The sequence below is a fragment of the Penicillium antarcticum genome (genome assembly GCF_028974205.1).
Source record: "Penicillium antarcticum strain IBT 31339 chromosome Unknown utg000002l_segment0_segment0, whole genome shotgun sequence".
Classification (NCBI taxonomy): domain Eukaryota; kingdom Fungi; phylum Ascomycota; class Eurotiomycetes; order Eurotiales; family Aspergillaceae; genus Penicillium; species Penicillium antarcticum.
The window spans coordinates 3,996,762-4,013,862 of record NW_026695300.1 but is presented as its reverse complement, the minus strand read 5'-3'; the positions used below and the strand labels follow the sequence as shown (position 1 = coordinate 4,013,862).

At 50.3% G+C, this 17,101-nt stretch overlaps 7 protein-coding genes across 7 annotated transcripts; 3 read left to right on the top strand and 4 right to left on the bottom strand.

The window, feature by feature from the left end:
* Positions 1 to 2,720: 2,720 nt before the first annotated feature.
* N7508_002496 (60S ribosomal protein uL4) lies at positions 2,721 to 4,078 on the bottom strand (the record flags this gene model as incomplete). Its single annotated transcript, XM_058460562.1, has 4 exons — positions 2,721 to 3,483; positions 3,543 to 3,693; positions 3,816 to 3,910; positions 3,969 to 4,078. The coding sequence occupies 4 exons, from the start codon at positions 4,076 to 4,078 to the stop codon at positions 2,721 to 2,723; spliced, it is 1,119 nt and encodes a 372-aa protein (XP_058324094.1).
* A 754-nt stretch (positions 4,079 to 4,832) lies between these two features.
* On the bottom strand, positions 4,833 to 6,098 carry N7508_002495 (lytic polysaccharide monooxygenase AA11 family protein; the record flags this gene model as incomplete). Its single annotated transcript, XM_058460561.1, has 1 exon — positions 4,833 to 6,098. One exon carries the CDS (start codon positions 6,096 to 6,098, stop codon positions 4,833 to 4,835), a length of 1,266 nt encoding a protein of 421 aa, XP_058324093.1.
* Positions 6,099 to 7,751: 1,653 nt separating this feature from the next.
* Positions 7,752 to 7,952, top strand: N7508_002494 (uncharacterized protein; the record flags this gene model as incomplete). Its single annotated transcript, XM_058460560.1, has 1 exon — positions 7,752 to 7,952. The coding sequence occupies one exon, from the start codon at positions 7,752 to 7,754 to the stop codon at positions 7,950 to 7,952; it is 201 nt and encodes a 66-aa protein (XP_058324092.1).
* An 874-nt stretch (positions 7,953 to 8,826) lies between these two features.
* On the bottom strand, positions 8,827 to 9,813 carry N7508_002493 (IMPACT family protein; the record flags this gene model as incomplete). Its single annotated transcript, XM_058460559.1, has 1 exon — positions 8,827 to 9,813. One exon carries the CDS (start codon positions 9,811 to 9,813, stop codon positions 8,827 to 8,829), a length of 987 nt encoding a protein of 328 aa, XP_058324091.1.
* A 213-nt stretch (positions 9,814 to 10,026) lies between these two features.
* Positions 10,027 to 11,166, bottom strand: N7508_002492 (alpha/beta hydrolase; the record flags this gene model as incomplete). Its single annotated transcript, XM_058460558.1, has 4 exons — positions 10,027 to 10,052; positions 10,114 to 10,581; positions 10,643 to 10,848; positions 10,901 to 11,166. 4 exons carry the CDS (start codon positions 11,164 to 11,166, stop codon positions 10,027 to 10,029), a joined length of 966 nt encoding a protein of 321 aa, XP_058324090.1.
* A 1,026-nt stretch (positions 11,167 to 12,192) lies between these two features.
* N7508_002491 (putative aromatic amino acid aminotransferase) lies at positions 12,193 to 14,047 on the top strand (the record flags this gene model as incomplete). The annotated part of the gene is made up of 3 exons (XM_058460557.1): positions 12,193 to 12,325; positions 12,378 to 12,939; positions 13,003 to 14,047. 3 exons carry the CDS (start codon positions 12,193 to 12,195, stop codon positions 14,045 to 14,047), a joined length of 1,740 nt encoding a protein of 579 aa, XP_058324089.1.
* Positions 14,048 to 14,624: 577 nt separating this feature from the next.
* N7508_002490 (LCCL domain-containing protein) lies at positions 14,625 to 16,758 on the top strand (the record flags this gene model as incomplete). The annotated part of the gene is made up of 2 exons (XM_058460556.1): positions 14,625 to 15,088; positions 15,147 to 16,758. 2 exons carry the CDS (start codon positions 14,625 to 14,627, stop codon positions 16,756 to 16,758), a joined length of 2,076 nt encoding a protein of 691 aa, XP_058324088.1.
* Between the last annotated feature and the right edge of the window lie 343 nt (positions 16,759 to 17,101).

The window sequence follows — 17,101 nt, the reverse complement described above, 5'->3', positions numbered from 1 at the left end:
CAGATTCTTACAGCCTGATACTGTACACTGTATTACTCTTGAATCAAAGGTATGGACTCTTGGTTCACACCTTGATTCATGCCCAATGCAAAACGGGCTTTCTATTGTATGAAGTGAGGATGCACGACAGGGAACCCTGGTCCTCTAGAGTGCCTTTTGAGCAAGCCAGAACCAATACCTTGCTGGGAATGCCTCCCCACTTGGCTTCTTACAACGGCGATGCACTCCGGAGACCACGTATCATGTCTCAAAGTCCTGGCGATCCGATCTGCAAGCCGTCACTCGGGATCGTCGTCCCATTTGGACTCAGCCCCTTCTTTAGGGTGATGTGCGTTTGCTGTTCTAGGAAACGCCTGAGACGAGATGACGCGGGAACCTTTTTTTTTTCGCTTCCCTCATGCTTTTATTCGCCCCAGATTTTTTCATACCCGGTTTTCTCGGGACTTCGCCGTACTCCAACTCGGCATTTTTGAGCCAATTCCCATCTGGTATTCTCACCCGAGGTCATCGAGACCCAATTCTCCGAATAAATACCGAAGAGAATTATTTCCGCTGAGAAAGGGAGAGTTGAGACACTTGTATAAAGAGCAGTCCACATCCACAGTTGGGTAACTAAGTTCCAACGGAGGCCCCGTTAGGGCACAAGTATGTACTCCGTACCAAGATCAACATATTGAATGTCTCTCATTGGGGTCTAGACTGAGGTTATGGCGTGATGGAGAATCCTTCGAACAAAATAACTGTAATCCTGTACGGAGTCTTCGATCTGATACCCTGCTTCCACATTACTTACACTACTGTACTGCAACTCTGCTACTGCACGATGTTTTGCATCCTTCGACAGTCTAGTGTCGGTCCAACTCCCGATAGCGCAAGGCGCTTTGTTCCGTACCCCTGAACCAATTCGTGTTAGGTGAGACAGGCCTATAGATAGCATTGTGATCTGCGAATAGAGTCCAACCCAAGGTGAGCGCGGTTACAGGTGTATATGCATCTCCCACACATTCGGCAGATCTTACCGAGAGCGCTCTTTGGCACGCTTCTTAGGGTCATTTTTAGATTTTTCTTTCTTTTCTATACGAGGCGCTCGGATCGGAGATTTTTCCCCCTCCGATCTCTCGGCTATTGTGTTGAATAAACGATTTCTACCCTTTACAAGTATGTAATGACCCCAACTCCCGACGTCATCCCAACTAAGCGAAAAGAGAGAAAAACTGGAGCTCTGCCCATCTCTCCCCATATCTTCCCAAGAAGTATAGTCCTTCTGACCAGCCAGTCGGATGGCATTCTCTGCTGAAGAAACTGAAGAACGAGAAAGGCCATTCACAGCGAACTGACGTACACTGTACATCCTGGCCCCCACTCGGGCACTCAAGTGCCTGAGACTATCAGCCGCGGACCCTGACGGTGTTCTTGGCAGTCTCTGTCGCACGTCCTCGATCGCCATACGATATCCCGAACTGGCTCTCGGTTAGTGGTGCCCGTTGGCTTTGCGTCCGGAAATTCCATGGACGTCTGTGCAGCAGAAATCCCTGGACCTAATCAAGTATAGCCTTGACTCTTGAACTAGCCAGGGCGTCGTAGAACGGGCCCGAAACGGGGAATACGGGCCAAACCTTGTTCTATACCATTGTGGATAACGCTCGGTTGGCTACATATAGTATAGAATAGAAATAGACTCTGCATGAATAGCTGCAAGTAGGAACCGCCGGACAAAACAAGTGGAAAGTATAATAGATGAAGATCATATAGTGGCACGTGAACCATACGAAATGCTTCTTGTTCATCTATTTTAGCTTCTTAACCGCGGTTTACCCGGCGTTTCAGCTTGAGTGGAGGTACATCTTCCCGGTCGACCCGGAATTGAGCGAGAGAGACCAAAATACCGTGCATTTCTTGGTATAGCGTTAGCGCAAAGGAACCATGATCCTCGAGGGTTGTTAGGGTTGCGGGTCGACCTACAGTCTGTGGCGTAGCCGTCAGATTGTGTAAATTGCTTTACGCTAATTTGACAAGCGATGCTACGTGTTTCACCAGGACTTCTTATTATGCATAATCCAACCCTTGTTAATACCATGTGCTGTCTGTTTGTGCTTTGTGCCTAGGTAAGAGGGGAGGAGATGGCATGTGACGATAGGAGTGGATTGCTTGAATCACAAGCATTCATAATTAGGCGGGTCCAAGAATTGAAGTCTCTGTTTTTGTCTAGGCTGGGAGGAGACATGTGGTATACGTATTTGTCGGCAAATATTCATGTTTGGCGCAGCTGGGAGTAAAAAAGGGACATAGCAGGTTATGCATCCTACGACAATGGATGCATAGAGTACCTTCTCAACCGTACGGAGACAATGGAAGGCATTGAGACGCGTACCTTAGGTATACCCATCTATGCATCCGTAACAACTATGTTTGATGGAAGGCATTGTATCAAGGTAGCAACTGTCATTAAACTCGTAGGAACGGCAATGACAATAACAAAGAGAGTAAAAAGAGACGCTGTCTTGGGTAGGATACAAACTCAACGAGACCCCAATCTGTCTACGCTACGCAACTTACCACATGTATACAAAGATTTCCAGGGTCATTTAGTAAGAACAGAACCGATCACATTACTACTCCAAATAGAAACCGTGGGTATTGCAAAAAAGGCATTGATTCATTTTTGCTGACTACAAATTGTCAACTTGCGTTAACAAGTAAATAGCAGGGGCGAAAACCGCTTAGTTCTCGTGGAGAGTGCTGAGGAAAGCCTCAGCGGGAGCAGTAGGCTTGCCACCCTCGACGGACTGCTGGCCAAGCTTCTGCTTGGAGTAGGCAGCGGCGTAGGGGTTGAGGCGGAGCATGACCTGCTTGTTGCGGAGAGGGTTCTTCTTCTGGACGTTGACACGCTTGGTGCGGGCCTCACCCTTGGGGGCCTTGAGGACGGACTGGATTTCAGAAGAGTTGATAAGGCGGGACAGGTCGGCGTTGGCAACCAGGTTGGAGGGCAGAAGGTAGTCACGCTTGAGAGCCGAGGCGGTGGTGGTGGTGCCGTAGACCTGGTCGAGGGCCTGGAAGGCGGAGGAGGTCCAGACGACGAAGCGGCCGAGGTGACCACCGGGGGCGAGCTGGAGGAGGTTGAGGGAGAAGACAGGGGAGGTCTCAACACCGGGGATGTTGCGGAAGGCCTTGACGAGGTCCTTGCCGTCGGTCTCGGGGTTGTAGACAACGAGGGGACCGCGGCGCTGGCGGAAGCGGCGGTTACGGAGCTTACCCTTACCAGCACGGAGCTTGCGGGACTTCTGGACCTTGACGAGCTCGGGACCGGCACCAACAGCCTGGAGGAGGGCAATGGCGGCCTTGGTCTTGGTCAGGGCAGCGTTCTCGAAAGTCTTGGACTCGATAACGAGGGGAACCTCGGCGACGTTGGCGACACGGTGACCGCGGGCGAAGAGGAGAGCGGGGGAGGCAGAAGCAGCCAGAGCGGAGGCGGTAGCGAAACGACTGCAAGTTCATTAGTCCACCATAACTCAATGCGCCGATTTCATCAAAGGTGTTCATACCGCTGGCCAACGTTGACCTTCTGGTGCCACTTGCGCCAGACCTTGGTAGGGGCGAACATACGACCGGAACGGCACTGGTTACCGAAGGCAGCCTGACCAGCACGGTGAGTACCACCACCAGAGACACGAGGAATACGGGCGACAGCACGACCTATTCAATCCAAGCACATCCAGTCAGTTATTTGATTTCCAATTGATGAAAAATCTGTATCCCGCAAATTTCTTCGCTGTCCGGACTCGATTCTTCCAATGTCGAAAAGTGTGCAAACGTACCGGTACCCCAGGACTCAGCAGAGGTCTGCTCACCAGCCTTCTCGCTCACAGCGTAAGGCTGGCGCTTGTTCTTGGCCATACCAACGTGAACCTGCCTGTAGTGCGACCGTTAGTATCTCCAACGATTAATTCCTTCATTTTGGCGAGCCATACTGGACGATATCCGGACGGATAGGAGCAGAGAACACGGCGGGCAGGGGGTGAGAGGCGCCGGAGGGCTTGCCCTCAGCCGTGGCGATCGAGACAGTAGGGCGGGAGGCCATTGTTGCTGGTCGGTGTCGAGGTGAGGTTGAAGATCCAATCTCTGCACTTCTGGGGGCTTCACCTGGATGTGGATTTTTTCGCTTAGTGAGAAACTGTGGTGGGGCGACCAACCCTAAGCCCTGACTGCCTGATGTGGATTAGCTGGCTTGGCGTATTGTCATTTATCACGTGGTTAGTATTTGTCCTGTCACGTGTCTGGACTTGATGTTTACGCCCTCAAATTGTCTAACTAGCCTTACAGTACGCTCATCACCAGATATCGATGTTTATGAACGAAGAGAGCATTCTACCGACATATGGATCAAAAGAACCATGAAAGCCCTGATATGCTATTTTATCAAACAAATCACCGGCCCTCTGTGAGACAAAGAGCTTGAAATGCCACCACTGACTGTCGCCGAGCTTCTATGATATTGCCGCTACCTTCAACTATTCAATACCATATTTTACAGAACTAATCAGCCTAGAATCTACTGGTCTGTTATCCAGATTACTGCGACACAAGTGTTATACATAAAGATGACTGTTCATTCAGACTCGAGAGAAACCTCTGAGCCGCATGTCCTAAATATACAGGATGAAAAGAAGTGACATATGCACCGAAATGAAAAGGGTCCCTCCAGGCCAAATAGCCGGCAGCGGAAACGAAGAAAGAAGTAAGAAGGAAGAAGAGAAAAGAAGGTGATGAAGAATGTTCAGTCCAAAGGTGGACAACGACAGCATCCAACGCCAGCGGATCAAATTGTCTCATATTTATGCGTGGTGACCACCAATGTGACGCTTGCGGAAGCGCATAGCCGAGACATGGCGAGCCTGCATGGTAGCAGTGATAGAAAGATCAGAGCTCAGACCAGCACCACACTGAGTTCCTGCAGCCATCTGTTGCGAGGCGGACCAACTTCCATTTGCACAGCGCTGGAAAGAGGTGCCTGCAATGCAGTTCCACTGACCCTCAGAGCTGCAGGCACCCGTCAATGCGCCGGAGCTAGTGGTGGAGCCACCAGTGGAAGGCGATGGAGAAGCAGGAGCAGCTTGAGTGGTAGAGGAACTAGAGTCAGACCCGGAAGAGCCAGACTCAGAGCCGGATGAACCAGTGTCAGGGGAAGAAGGGGCGCTTGAGGGGGTAGCAACAGGAGCAGGGGCCACGGAAACAGAGGCGGTTTCGCTGGGGGCGCTGGCGGCAGCGGCAGAAGAAGAGCCGGAGGACCCGGAGCTGGAGTCGGAGCCAGAGCTGGAGGACGATCCGGAGCTGGTATCACCGGCACCGCCAAAGGTAGGGGTGCCAGTGCATGCCTCAGAGCCTTTGGCGGCGAGGTTGGAGGCTTTACCGAGGTATTCGACATATTCACCGGGTTGTGGGAAACGAATATCAACGCCCTCCTTGGTGATGCAGCCGTTGACGTTGGCGACGAACATGGGAGGGAAGGTGGAGGATCGCTTGTCAAAGACCTGAGTGTTGTTGGAGTACAGTTCGTTGTCCTCGTCGACGGAACGCTTGGAAGAGCTGCTGGAGACGGTGATGGGAGCGCAGTTCATGTACATCTCGCGGTTGCCGATGCGGTTGAACCAGGTCCAGGCCAGGGTATACTTGCCAGCGGCGATGCCCTCGGGGATCTTGAAGCTGAAGGTGTCGGGATCGGGGGCATCGGCGCCACCAGACAGGTTGCCGTCGACGTTGGCAGGGCAGCCACCTTCGAATGACTTGATCACCTTCCATTCGGAGTCCTTGGAGGGCTGCAGATCGGTGGTCAAACTGATCTGGCAGGAGCCACCACCGTGGGTGGCGCTGCCGACGAAGGTCAGGGGGTGGGACTCGCCAATTCCAATGACGGTTTCGGTTTCGGGGGCCTCGAAGGTATTGTCGCGCAACTTGCAAGGGAAGTCGCTGCCGTCCGCTGCCAGAGGGGAGTTGTTGAGAGTGTCCTTGCTGTAAGGAGTGGGCGAGGACATCATCATATGGGCGCTAGCGGCAGAGGCGCCGAGCATGGCAGCCAGAACATTGGACTTGATGAACATCATGGTGAAGGTAATGGACTTTTTGTTTCAAATCTGGTTCGACAGAAAATTGGAGTTGCCACTAGATTCGATTCGTGCCAGACGAACGGAATCAGAAGCAGTCAAAAGGATTGGACCTTGGTGGTTTGGTTGAAAAGAATGGAGAGCTGGAGGATGTTAGTGCTTGAAGCCAAGATATCATATTGAAAGCAGAAGCAAGAGGGACAGGGGTCTGAATATAGCAGACAGTAGATATAGAACAATCCCAATAAAACTTATTGAATAGGATTTTGACATCAGACGAAACAAAATGCGTCATAGATTGTCTTCACCAGCCCCCAAACAATAAAACGTGTGAAAGAGACTGGAGAAAAACAATACCTTTGTGGCAAGTGATGCGATGTCTGAGAAACAACAAGCTAAGCTTTTTGATTCCAGCGTCGTCGATGTGAATGTACGTATGTTCTTTGTGAATCAGAAGGGACTGTCGGAGTCTGCCACAGGCAAAACCACCAAGAAGAAGGAGAGAATGAAACACAGGACTAGCCTGGAAGTTGAACCGTCAAAATAAGAAGAGAAGAGACTGGAATGTACACAGAAAAGAAGGAAGGACCATGCAGCATTGGCAGGGGTTTTATATTCTCAAATGGACAGAACTCTCGGGCCTCTAAGCGACTATGGAGACCAAAGTCTTGGAATATGGAGACGATGCTACACTGCATAGCAATCAACTAGACACACTCGCCAAGTTTGATCTCCTCTTCAGGGCCAAGGTAACCTATCCGCTTGGTCGATCTGTACTTCCGCTGCGGTGGAGGCAAGCTGGGATGTTTCATGTTCGCCTCCACTCACAAGTGAAGACCGCTAGATCCGACAGTGAACATCGAACATAAACTCCCGTTCCACAGCCAGTAGAAAACTCGGCATTAACCCCCAGACCCTGCGATCTGCCGGTCTGAGGCTGGGCGGCTGGATGACGGGCCAACCACGATGCCCAGCGGCGCAAGGCACCACCTCCACTGCCCCTGGTTTGTCGCACCATCAACCGCTGGCACACGATGTTTCTGTGTATTGGCTGTGGCTGTAGCCGCCCTCATTTTCTGCCAGCGGGTCGTGGACAAATCACTCGGCACTTCGACGTTACGCTGCCTGACAGGTCAACCCCTATGGCTGCACCTCTCCCCATCCTAGTCACAAGTCATAAGCATTGGCCGAACGCACTCCCTTGCGACCTGTACAAACCCAAAATAACGATGACGCAGCTTCAATGTAGAGATGCACTGTTTACTTCATATCAAAAGCCCCGTGTCATTCGGATCAATCCTTACTGGGTTTGCCAGCATTTGTGAGGTATTCATTACGATATAACTCACGACTAATCTTGCGGACCAGATTTGGAACAGTATAGTTCTCTGCCAAGTCTATCAATCTATAATCCCGGATCTCCGTACGAGTGGTACGGTTCTAGCGTGCGAAAATCCCAGAAGCTGCTGTCAAGCGAACATGTTTCAGTCGGACGTCAAGCTCCGCCAATTTCATCAAACGTGGTCCAGGAACCCATAGATCCACCTCTCTAAACTGAAGATGTGCATGGCGGATGTCAAATTCATCATCTATGCCCACGGTGCCAAGCGAACCCCCCATAACCTCCTTCTAGACCCGTTTCAGATATACAAAATGTCGGCATTGAAGTTGATCCCGAGTCAAACCCTGCAATTTCAACAGATCACAAATCTCGGCTATACCCACCTAGAACGACTGGAGACTTCGATCTGGCTGCCAATTTCCGAGACAGAGATCGCATTTCATATCTACAGCCGCTGTGAGTCGTCCGCTGCACTGCATTGTACCATGGTTGCCTCCCGCCATGCGAACTAAATGTTGATCTCCATCTAACTATACCCTTACACTTCACCTTCATATATCCCATTCTTGACTCTCGCATGGGCATGACTATTTCGTTAAGTGCTGTGGGTATAACCTCAAAATTGAGCTGTCGAATATTGGATCCGGGGAATCTCGGTGTGAGCGTAGAAAATTGCCTGTAGACCCTGCATCGTGGCTGCAGACCGTTCGCATGTGCTGTTATCCCTCACAACCCGGTTTCTGTTGTTCTACTCCGTACAGGATGGCTATTCAAATGTTTCGGGTTGTGGGGGGATGCTAGAGGTGAAAATTTGACGGTCGACCTGCATCTGGACTTGGACCCAGTGTGTCGTTCTGGACCGTCATTAATCGATTTGGAATATGTACTTGTTCGGTTCGAATGCTGGCTGGATAGTGCACTTGCCGATGCAGAGATTGCTACCTTTGTCATTTGGGCCTTTTCGCAGAGATCATGCCAGACACTTGTCATATTGAATCTGGATGAACAAGAGGTCCCACTGAATGTTTCATGCGAATTGAAGACCCCTGGTTGAGGCTTGACTGCGATACAAATCTAAAATTGCGGTCAAGTGAAGCCGATATTATCTCGAGGTGGTGTGATGAGCCAAGCAAGACGCATTTTCCCACTCTGGTCAAGCTCAGTCGTGGATAGATGTCAAGTGTCTCCTGATCACTTTGAGGAAGGTCGTATCCGAAAATACTAGACTCATTTATGCCTGCTGAGGTTCCATCAAGCATCCCTTCAAACAGGCACGGCTGTTTCATCATCCCTGTCTTTATGGGGCCAGACGTCTCCCATGTGAAAGTCATGACAAGATGAAATCCAAGGATTAGAGCAAGCAAGAATAGAGAACGAGTGTCTCCCTCATTTCTTGCCCTTCTTCTTCCCCTTCTCAGGAGCTGTCCCCTCCTCTTTGGTGAACCCACCCTTGACCAACGCATCACGGCCAACATCATTAATGAGCCGGAACCGCGCTGGACCCAGATGAATTCCACCATACCACCGCGTAACAACAACGACCACATTCCATACATCCATCAATTGCATGACGTGCAATAACCGCCCACCAGCAGCAGTCTCCCCATCATCATCGTAATCCTGAACTGTGGTCTCCCCCTCCCCATTTCCTTCGGTCTTCTTCTGCCGAACCCGCCACGCACTTATGTTATGCGTCGCAGCAGCAACCTTCCGATCAGTAGCAGTAAGATGATCAAGGTAAGCCTGCGCCTGCGCAAGACTCTCAACCCGCGCAACACGGCCCACAAAGACAGACTTCTTCTCCGTAACAATATCCGAAAGAATCCAATCAGGCGGGCTATCAAGCCCAAATGCATCACGCAGCGACAAAGCCTCAAAGCTCTCCGCCGTCGCGTCATCAAACGTCGACGTGCCATTTTGAGTTTGCGCTTGTGTTGACAGCTCATCCGATTCACCGGCGTCGTCTTTACCCCCTCCGCCAATATTCAATTCCGGGAACACCTCCATAGCTTCACTGATCACATCGAACAGACATACCGCGCCGGGCTGCCATGTTCTCTGGACGATATCTTCCAATACATCAATTGCGATCTTGCCCTCTCCGCGCGCGGCTGTCGATGCTGTCCCTAACACTGTAGGTCTGGACTCTGGGTATGAGGCCTCGAACCCGATTTTGAATGATAGATGGGGTTGGCCGGGGATTTGGAGGTTCACTGTTGTGTGTGCATTGTCGGTATATTGCGCGGAACTGCCCAGGTCGAGGGTGTTCTTGGATGTGCCGGGGGTGCACGTTACTGTTACTGTGTCCGGCTCATAAATGGCGTTTACTGATTCGATCTCTTCGGCTAGGTCATGGTTTTCAGGGGCCGACATTGTTGGGAGCTGAGCTCGTGCGGGGTGATGATTGCGGATTTGTGTCGGAGATTAACTTAATGTTGGCGGTCAGGCAGTAAGGCACCAACTGGTATGCGATTCTGAGACTTACCAAGACTTTTATAGAACACTTTCTTTTATTTGGGGACATCGTGTTTGATCTGGCTACTTGGTTTATAGAATGGCAGACCTATATATACTTTTTTGTCGTGACTATTTTGCATCAAGGTGAAAGGACACTACAAACGAATTCATTGGCAAATAGTAAGCTACAGCAGACATTATGTACAACCCACACACCCAGTCCCTTCTTCAAATGCAGTGCAGCCAGCTCAACAACAGCTTTGGCCGTAGTAGTCCCTCGAATAGGCTCAAGCATAACATAATCATGAATCTGCCCATCAGCCGTCAAAATAGCAGTCTCAACACCAGCCTTCTGCAACCTCAACCCAAACGCCCGACCCTCTCCAATAAGCGGGTCAGCGCCAGACAAGAAGACAGTAGTTGGAGGGAAGCTAGACAGCTCCTTGTCTGTTGCATACTTCAACGGCGAAGAAAGCGCATTGCGTCTATCTTCCTCGTTTGGTAGAAAGGCACCAATCATCCAGTCCATCGTGCGTTCAGTGAGGTAAGGACCATCTTGATAGATTCTATATGTTTCACTTTTCTCTGCGGTGTCAGTGACCGGGTAGAAGAGTATGAGTTGGCACAGGCTGACGGATAAGTTGCGGGTGTGGATTAGTTGGATCACGGCGATGGCCATGTGGCCTACAAGTATAAAGTAATCAGCTGTGGTCTGTTTGCTACTTTTCAAGAGAAGTGGACTTACCGCCAACACTATCACCAGCCAGTGCAAGGGTATCCGTCTTCAAGTGATGGTTCTTCCCATTCTTAACAATGTACTTCAACGCAGCGAACGACTCTTCGAATTGAGTTGGATACTGCTTCTCGGGGGCAGGACTGTAGTATGGAAATACTACAGCTGCACCAGTCTGTCTTGCAAGGTCTTCCATCAAAGAGCCATGAACAGTGGGGCTGGAATTGGTGAGTATCATTACTGTTTGAGACTGGGTCAATAGGGGCCTACCTTCCCAGAATCCAGCCACCTCCGTGCGTATAGAAGATAGTAGACAGGTCACCGCTGGTATCTTTCGGTTTGAAGATGATTGTCTTCACATTATAGGACTCGTAGGGGATAACGAGCTCCTCTTGGATGATATCAGGTGCTGGGGTGTGTTGCTGAACATCCTCGAGGATTTGGCGTGCTTCTGCTGGGGTCTTCTCATATAGTGGGGGTCCTTTGGAGAGCTCATTGACAAAAGATTGGTTGACAAGATCCAAAGATGCGGCCATTGCGATTGTGGGTGTCGTTCGTTTTTAAAAAGAGGTAGTATAGGTCGAATATATATAGCAGCACTGTCTCAGCAAAACCGACCTCAATGTGATTTTTGCAATTCGGAGACAAAGCTCTATTTATCTCCACGGACCTGGAATACCACAAGAATGCCAATGAACTATAATATATAGTCTCACCTCAGCAAGCTCAATTCAGGTAATGGTACTGACGTCTTACATCTCAAGCGCTAGCGCCAAGACTATGCTAAAAAGGATGACAACCTAAAACACGCCCAATCGCTAAGATTTCCTTTGCACAAAAGACAATATTAGGAGATGATCGAGAGGGAAGTCCTGCTGGGAGTTCCAGTGGTTAATAGACCTGTTTCGGAATGACCCGATCGCGAGGTACACAATGCTACGCTTTCGCGATGTAGTGAGATCTAGATCCATAATATGTACGGTTTGAAATTGGGATAAACCAAATATCAGATGATTTTTGGACTGAGAACTGGTTGAACATCTCATAGCGTAGACTATAAACGTACCTTTCGTCTTAGGCATTCAAAACGATTCAAATTCTGAAGCTCAGCATTTACTCTTTTATATGAGAAACTGGACACTCTTTTCTCTTTTCCCATCAAACATTCAACACCGAATCTTAATACGCGTGCTACATCATCAATTGTCTCAGTAAGCTCGTCATGTTAGAAGAGTATCACCACATGTAAGAGACCGGACCTACTCCCCCCATCTATCGCCATAGTGCTACTGGTATGAGATAAGATAGACCCTCAATGGCCAATGAAGCCTGTTCCACCTGTCAAATCGAGTTAGAAGCAATGAAACCCCCGGTCTGGCGTTGCTTATCAAGCACTGCGGGGAGTGGGCCGGGGATTCCGTTCGTTTTATAATCAACTGGCTTCGGGCTATTATCTTTTTGAATCCGCTCGATTCCCACTCTCTAGTTGCTCCATCTGCTTCAAATCCTCCAATCTGCACGTTTAAAGTGTTATATGCAAGGCCGTTGAGGCGCCGATCATTATGACAGCTACCGCTCCACTCCCGCTGGACTTGTCGCACCACTTATCCTACGCGACCAAGAACAAGAAACCAAGCAGCGTCAAAGATTTCTATAAATACTTCCTAATCCCTGGAATTGCCAATTTTGCAGGAGGTAAGTTAACCCTGCAATGTTTGATCATTCTATCCCATAATTGACAATTCAGGTTTGCCACATCCATCCTACTTCCCATATGATACACTCGAAGCCAAAGTCGCGCTACCACAACGCTTTCTACCAACCAACAATGAAGACGCCAAGTCATCAGTGCGAGTAACAGTCCCAAAAGAAAGCCACACAAAGGACGCCACACGGAAAATCGACCTAGCCACAGCTCTACAATATGGCACCGCTGAAGGCATCGCACCTCTAGCCGCATTCCTGCGACAATTCACACGCGAGCATCTCCATCCAAATATCCCATATGCAGGTGGCCCCGATATCATCATGACCTGCGGCTCGACCGATGGTTTCCATAAAGCAGTTGAGGCATTCACGAACATCTGGAACCCCGACCGGGACTGGATCCAGCAGCGGGAAGGTGTCTTGTGCGAGGAGTGGGCGTATATGAATGCCATCCAGACGGTTCGGCCTCGTGGGCTGAATATTGCCAGCGTTGCGATGGATGGTCAAGGTATGCTTGCTACTGGTAAAGGTGGATTGAAGGATGTGTTGGAGAATTGGGACTTCCGACGCGGTCGCAGGCCTCATTTGATGTACACCGTAGCGTAAGTATATTGCCTACTTTGGACGGACAATGTCGAGGATAGGTTATACTAACTCTGCCACAGAACTGGCCAAAACCCAACTGGAGGAACACTTTCAGTCGAACGACGAAAGCAGATCTATGCCCTCTGCCAGAGATACGATGTGATTATCGTTGAAGATGAACCATATTGGAATTTGCAGTTCCCGTCCGCTTATGAGCAGACTGTTCACTATCGTGGCTCGTCTCCTGAGCCCAACCTGTATACCAAGAACTACAATGCAGAGGGCAAGTCGTCAGGCTATGCGTTCTTGGATTCGCTGGTTCCCTCATATCTATCTATTGATATCGAGGGCCGGGTGGTCAGACTGGACACATTTTCCAAGACCATTGCACCAGGCAGCCGACTTGGTTGGATCACAGCACAGCCAGCATTTATCGAGCGCTTCGCTCGGATTACAGAGGTCACCACACAACAGCCATCTGGTTTCGTCCAGTCCTTAGTGGCCGAGATGATTTTTGGAAAGTCCGAAGAGGACAGCAATACGCGGTCCAAACAAGTATCTTCAGGTTGGCACATGAACGGCTGGGTCCGCTGGTTGGAGGGTCTACGCGGGAGCTATGAAAAGCGCATGCAAGCCATGTGCACGGTCCTGGAAGAGAACAAATTTCTTTTCCACGAGGGATCAGCAGTAGATCATGTCGATGACTGGGAGGTGGTTGACCGGGTGCAGATGTTTGACTTTGTCTGGCCGATGGGCGGCATGTTCGCTTGGGTTGAGATCTTCTTTGATACCCACCCCTTGCATTCTCAGTTTAGTGGGGAGCGATTATCCAAGGCATTTTGGATTCATCTGACCAAGAAGCCATATCTGTGTCTTGTTGGGCCGGGAAGTATGTTCGCTGCAACTCCTACATCAGCTGCGAAGGCGTACCGATACATTCGGGTGGCTTTTGCTCCCATGGATATTGACGCGGTGGCGCCTTTCACCCATAGATTGGTAGAGGGTCTTCGGTCGTTCTGGCAGTTGAAGAACCTCGACGGCTTGAGCGGCGACGAAGAGGCCGAGATGGCCATGGAGGCTCTCCGACTAGGACCAGGTGTCAACTTTTTAGGGACCGGGTGCTGATAGAGGTAATGATTTGGGATAGAAGAAAGGGACTCGGAATGTCAATAGAACGCCACCAATCAAGACTTCTCCAGGTAGTAGCCGGATTCAATATCCCTGTGCTGGTCGCACAATGTAGGACAATACGGATGCGACACTTGAAAGCTAAGATTGCATCTATTTCCCTGCATTAGCGCGACGCTTTTTCCCGAAGATCTTCAAAAGGTTGAAAAGTGAAGGTGCGTCGCCACTCGTGACCGTGGCTGGTCTCGTGATTGGCCTGGTTGCCTGAGACACCCACTTCCCCAGATCTCGTCTCTTTCGCCTCTTCTCTTCTTCAAATCCCTCCAGTATCCTCTCTTTTGTATCAAACACCTTTTAGTTTCCATGATTCAGGTCAAGCACGGATTTCTCGCTCTGTTTGCTTGAGGGTTTTGTCCCTGGTGATCTTCTGCCCTACATACCCAATCAAGGAGATCTCCACTGTCCGTCGCACTAGTGCCTAAAGCCACCGACCTCCGACATCATACATCATACCCACCGTTCGTTCCAGCTCTCCGGACCACATCACTCTTTACCTCCAATATAATCCTCCGCCATGCTAGGAGAGGGTCGCGAGGAGCCCGACAGGCTCTATGTACCACCTCTACTCGAAGATGACGATCGTCTCGTCGATCCCGACACTTCCGAAGACTTTCCACCGCCCGACGTTGAAGCAGGCCACGCACTTCCCATCTGGCTACGGGAATCGTCCAAATCTTTTCGCTGGGGATGGGTTCCGTTGCCGCTGAGAAAGGTCGGTCGCTCTGCCGCCCATTGGGTGAAAGGCCCCGATCCGCCGCATATGCTTCTGTTGAAGCCGCTGTTTCCGCGATTCCAGGAACTGCCTGTTCAATACCTTGACCGTTTGTTGCCAAAGCGCAAGTATAAAATCTTGCTTTTGATGCTGCTATATGTCTCTTGGTTTTTACCTTGGTTCCTTGTTTTGCTACACTCGCGTTCATCTGGGTATATTGAAGGATACGGTCGGCCGCAAACCCTCTCGTGTTCGACAAACTTTTGGTATGTTGGACGAAGCATTCTCATGTCTGAATTTACTAACCACGTTCGACTGATTCAGGGAATTTGATAATGGATGTGGGGTAAATGGAAACGACTGCCGTCCGTTTTCTTCCTCGACCATTCCCTTCCGCTGTCCCGCGAATTGCCGCGACACCAAATTATTGGAGCCTCATATTGTGGGAAATCATACATACAACTACCAGGGACTAGTTGTTGGAGGTCCCCAACCCGATTCCTCGGACCCAGCACTTTACCGCGCAGACAGTTTTGTCTGCCAAGCGGCTATCCATGTGGGCGCTATCTCCAACGACGGCGGTTGCGGTGTTGTGAAGCTTGAAGGCGCGGCGCATTCTTTCCCTTCAGTCAAGCAGAATGGCATTTTGTCTGCCGCTTTCCCATCAACCTTCCCCAAGGCATTCAGTTTCCTCCAGCTGTCTTCACCACAGGCTAGCTGCCCATCAGACCCACGTTGGACTTTGCTTGGAGTCACCGCTGCTGCTGTTGGCGTTTTGTGGCTTTTCTGCACCTCGCCACCTGTTCTGTTCTTCAGTACATTCTTTATGGTGTTCTGCCATACAGGACTAGTTGCCGACCCTCCCTCATATCCCACCTTGGCCGACCTTGTCTCCAGTCTTCTATCGCGACTACTGCCGGCTTCCTTCGTCGTCTATGTCCTATATAAGTTCTGTGCGGCACCGCTTCTACAGCCTATTTCCTCTCCTATCTATCAGTTCTCAAAGATGCTACTCTACTTACCTCCGCTGTTCATTGGGGCTTTGAATAACTACACCTTCGCGCGGTTGATTCCACTGCAGCGTCTGACCCCGATGGACATCCAGAAGCAACCGGGAGCGAAGTTCGCATTGGCTCTTGTCATTCCAACCGTGCTCGCGATTGTTTTGAGTCAAGCATGGCAGATTCGTCAAGGAGGGTTGCTTCCACGATATTTGAAGATCTACTGCACGATGTTGCTGATCATTTTGATTTTGCTCCCCCTTCCTGGTCTCCGTCTTCGGATCCATCATTACATCCTGGCTATCTTACTCATGCCCGGAACTGCTTTCCCTACTCGTCCGTCACTCATCTACCAGGGTCTGCTGCTGGGTCTCTTCATCAACGGAGTTGCGCGGTGGGGATTCGCCTCAATCATTGAGACCCCCGCCGCTTTGGGAGAGCATGCACCCCTCGGAGATGGAATTCATGGATGGTGGGGATCTACCTACCCCAATATCACTGAATCCTCCGTCAATATCTCGCTGCCAGAATTGGAGTCTATTCACACCCATCGCGGCAACGGAAATATCACCTTCTCTCTGTGGGAGCATGACCGGATGACCGATCTCGCAGTAGATGGTGTTTCAGTTCTTCTAAATGACGTGGAGCGCTGGCGCGGATACCTCGACGAAGACAAACAGGGAGAATTTACGTGGCACCGTCATGGTCATGACGGCCTTGAGCTACAAACCAATCCCCGCCTGGTAAATCGCGATGTCAACCCCGATATCAAACCCCAATCTGTCCTACTTGCTGATAGCGACTCTGATGACGAACCCGAAGATCTTTTCTTCCGATTCGCGTTCTTGAGAGGCGCCGAGGCTGGTACATACGGCCCGACAGGTGTCTGGCTGAGCGATGGCACATGGTACCCTCCTTCACCTCCGAAGGAGTAGACTTGCTTTTCTGTTTTCATGGTAACCGACTTCGTCACTTTCTTTTTGACATTCCCTTGCAAATATAGACCTATACACCTTTGGTATCTGTGTGCTGGACGCGCTGTGCCCACTTGAGTGCTAGAAAGGCATGGCGTTAGAATCACTCGTTTATTATAGGGTTCAATGAAGATATTACACGATATTACAATTATTTCCCAGCGTCTGCTTCCTCTGTTATCTACAATATAATCGACCCAATCTAGATGAATTCCCTTTTGCGGAACTCGCCTCGCAAAACCACACCACGTGATCATATAGGCACCAGCCAAGTGAGCCGAGACCGCGCTCAACGTCTAAATCC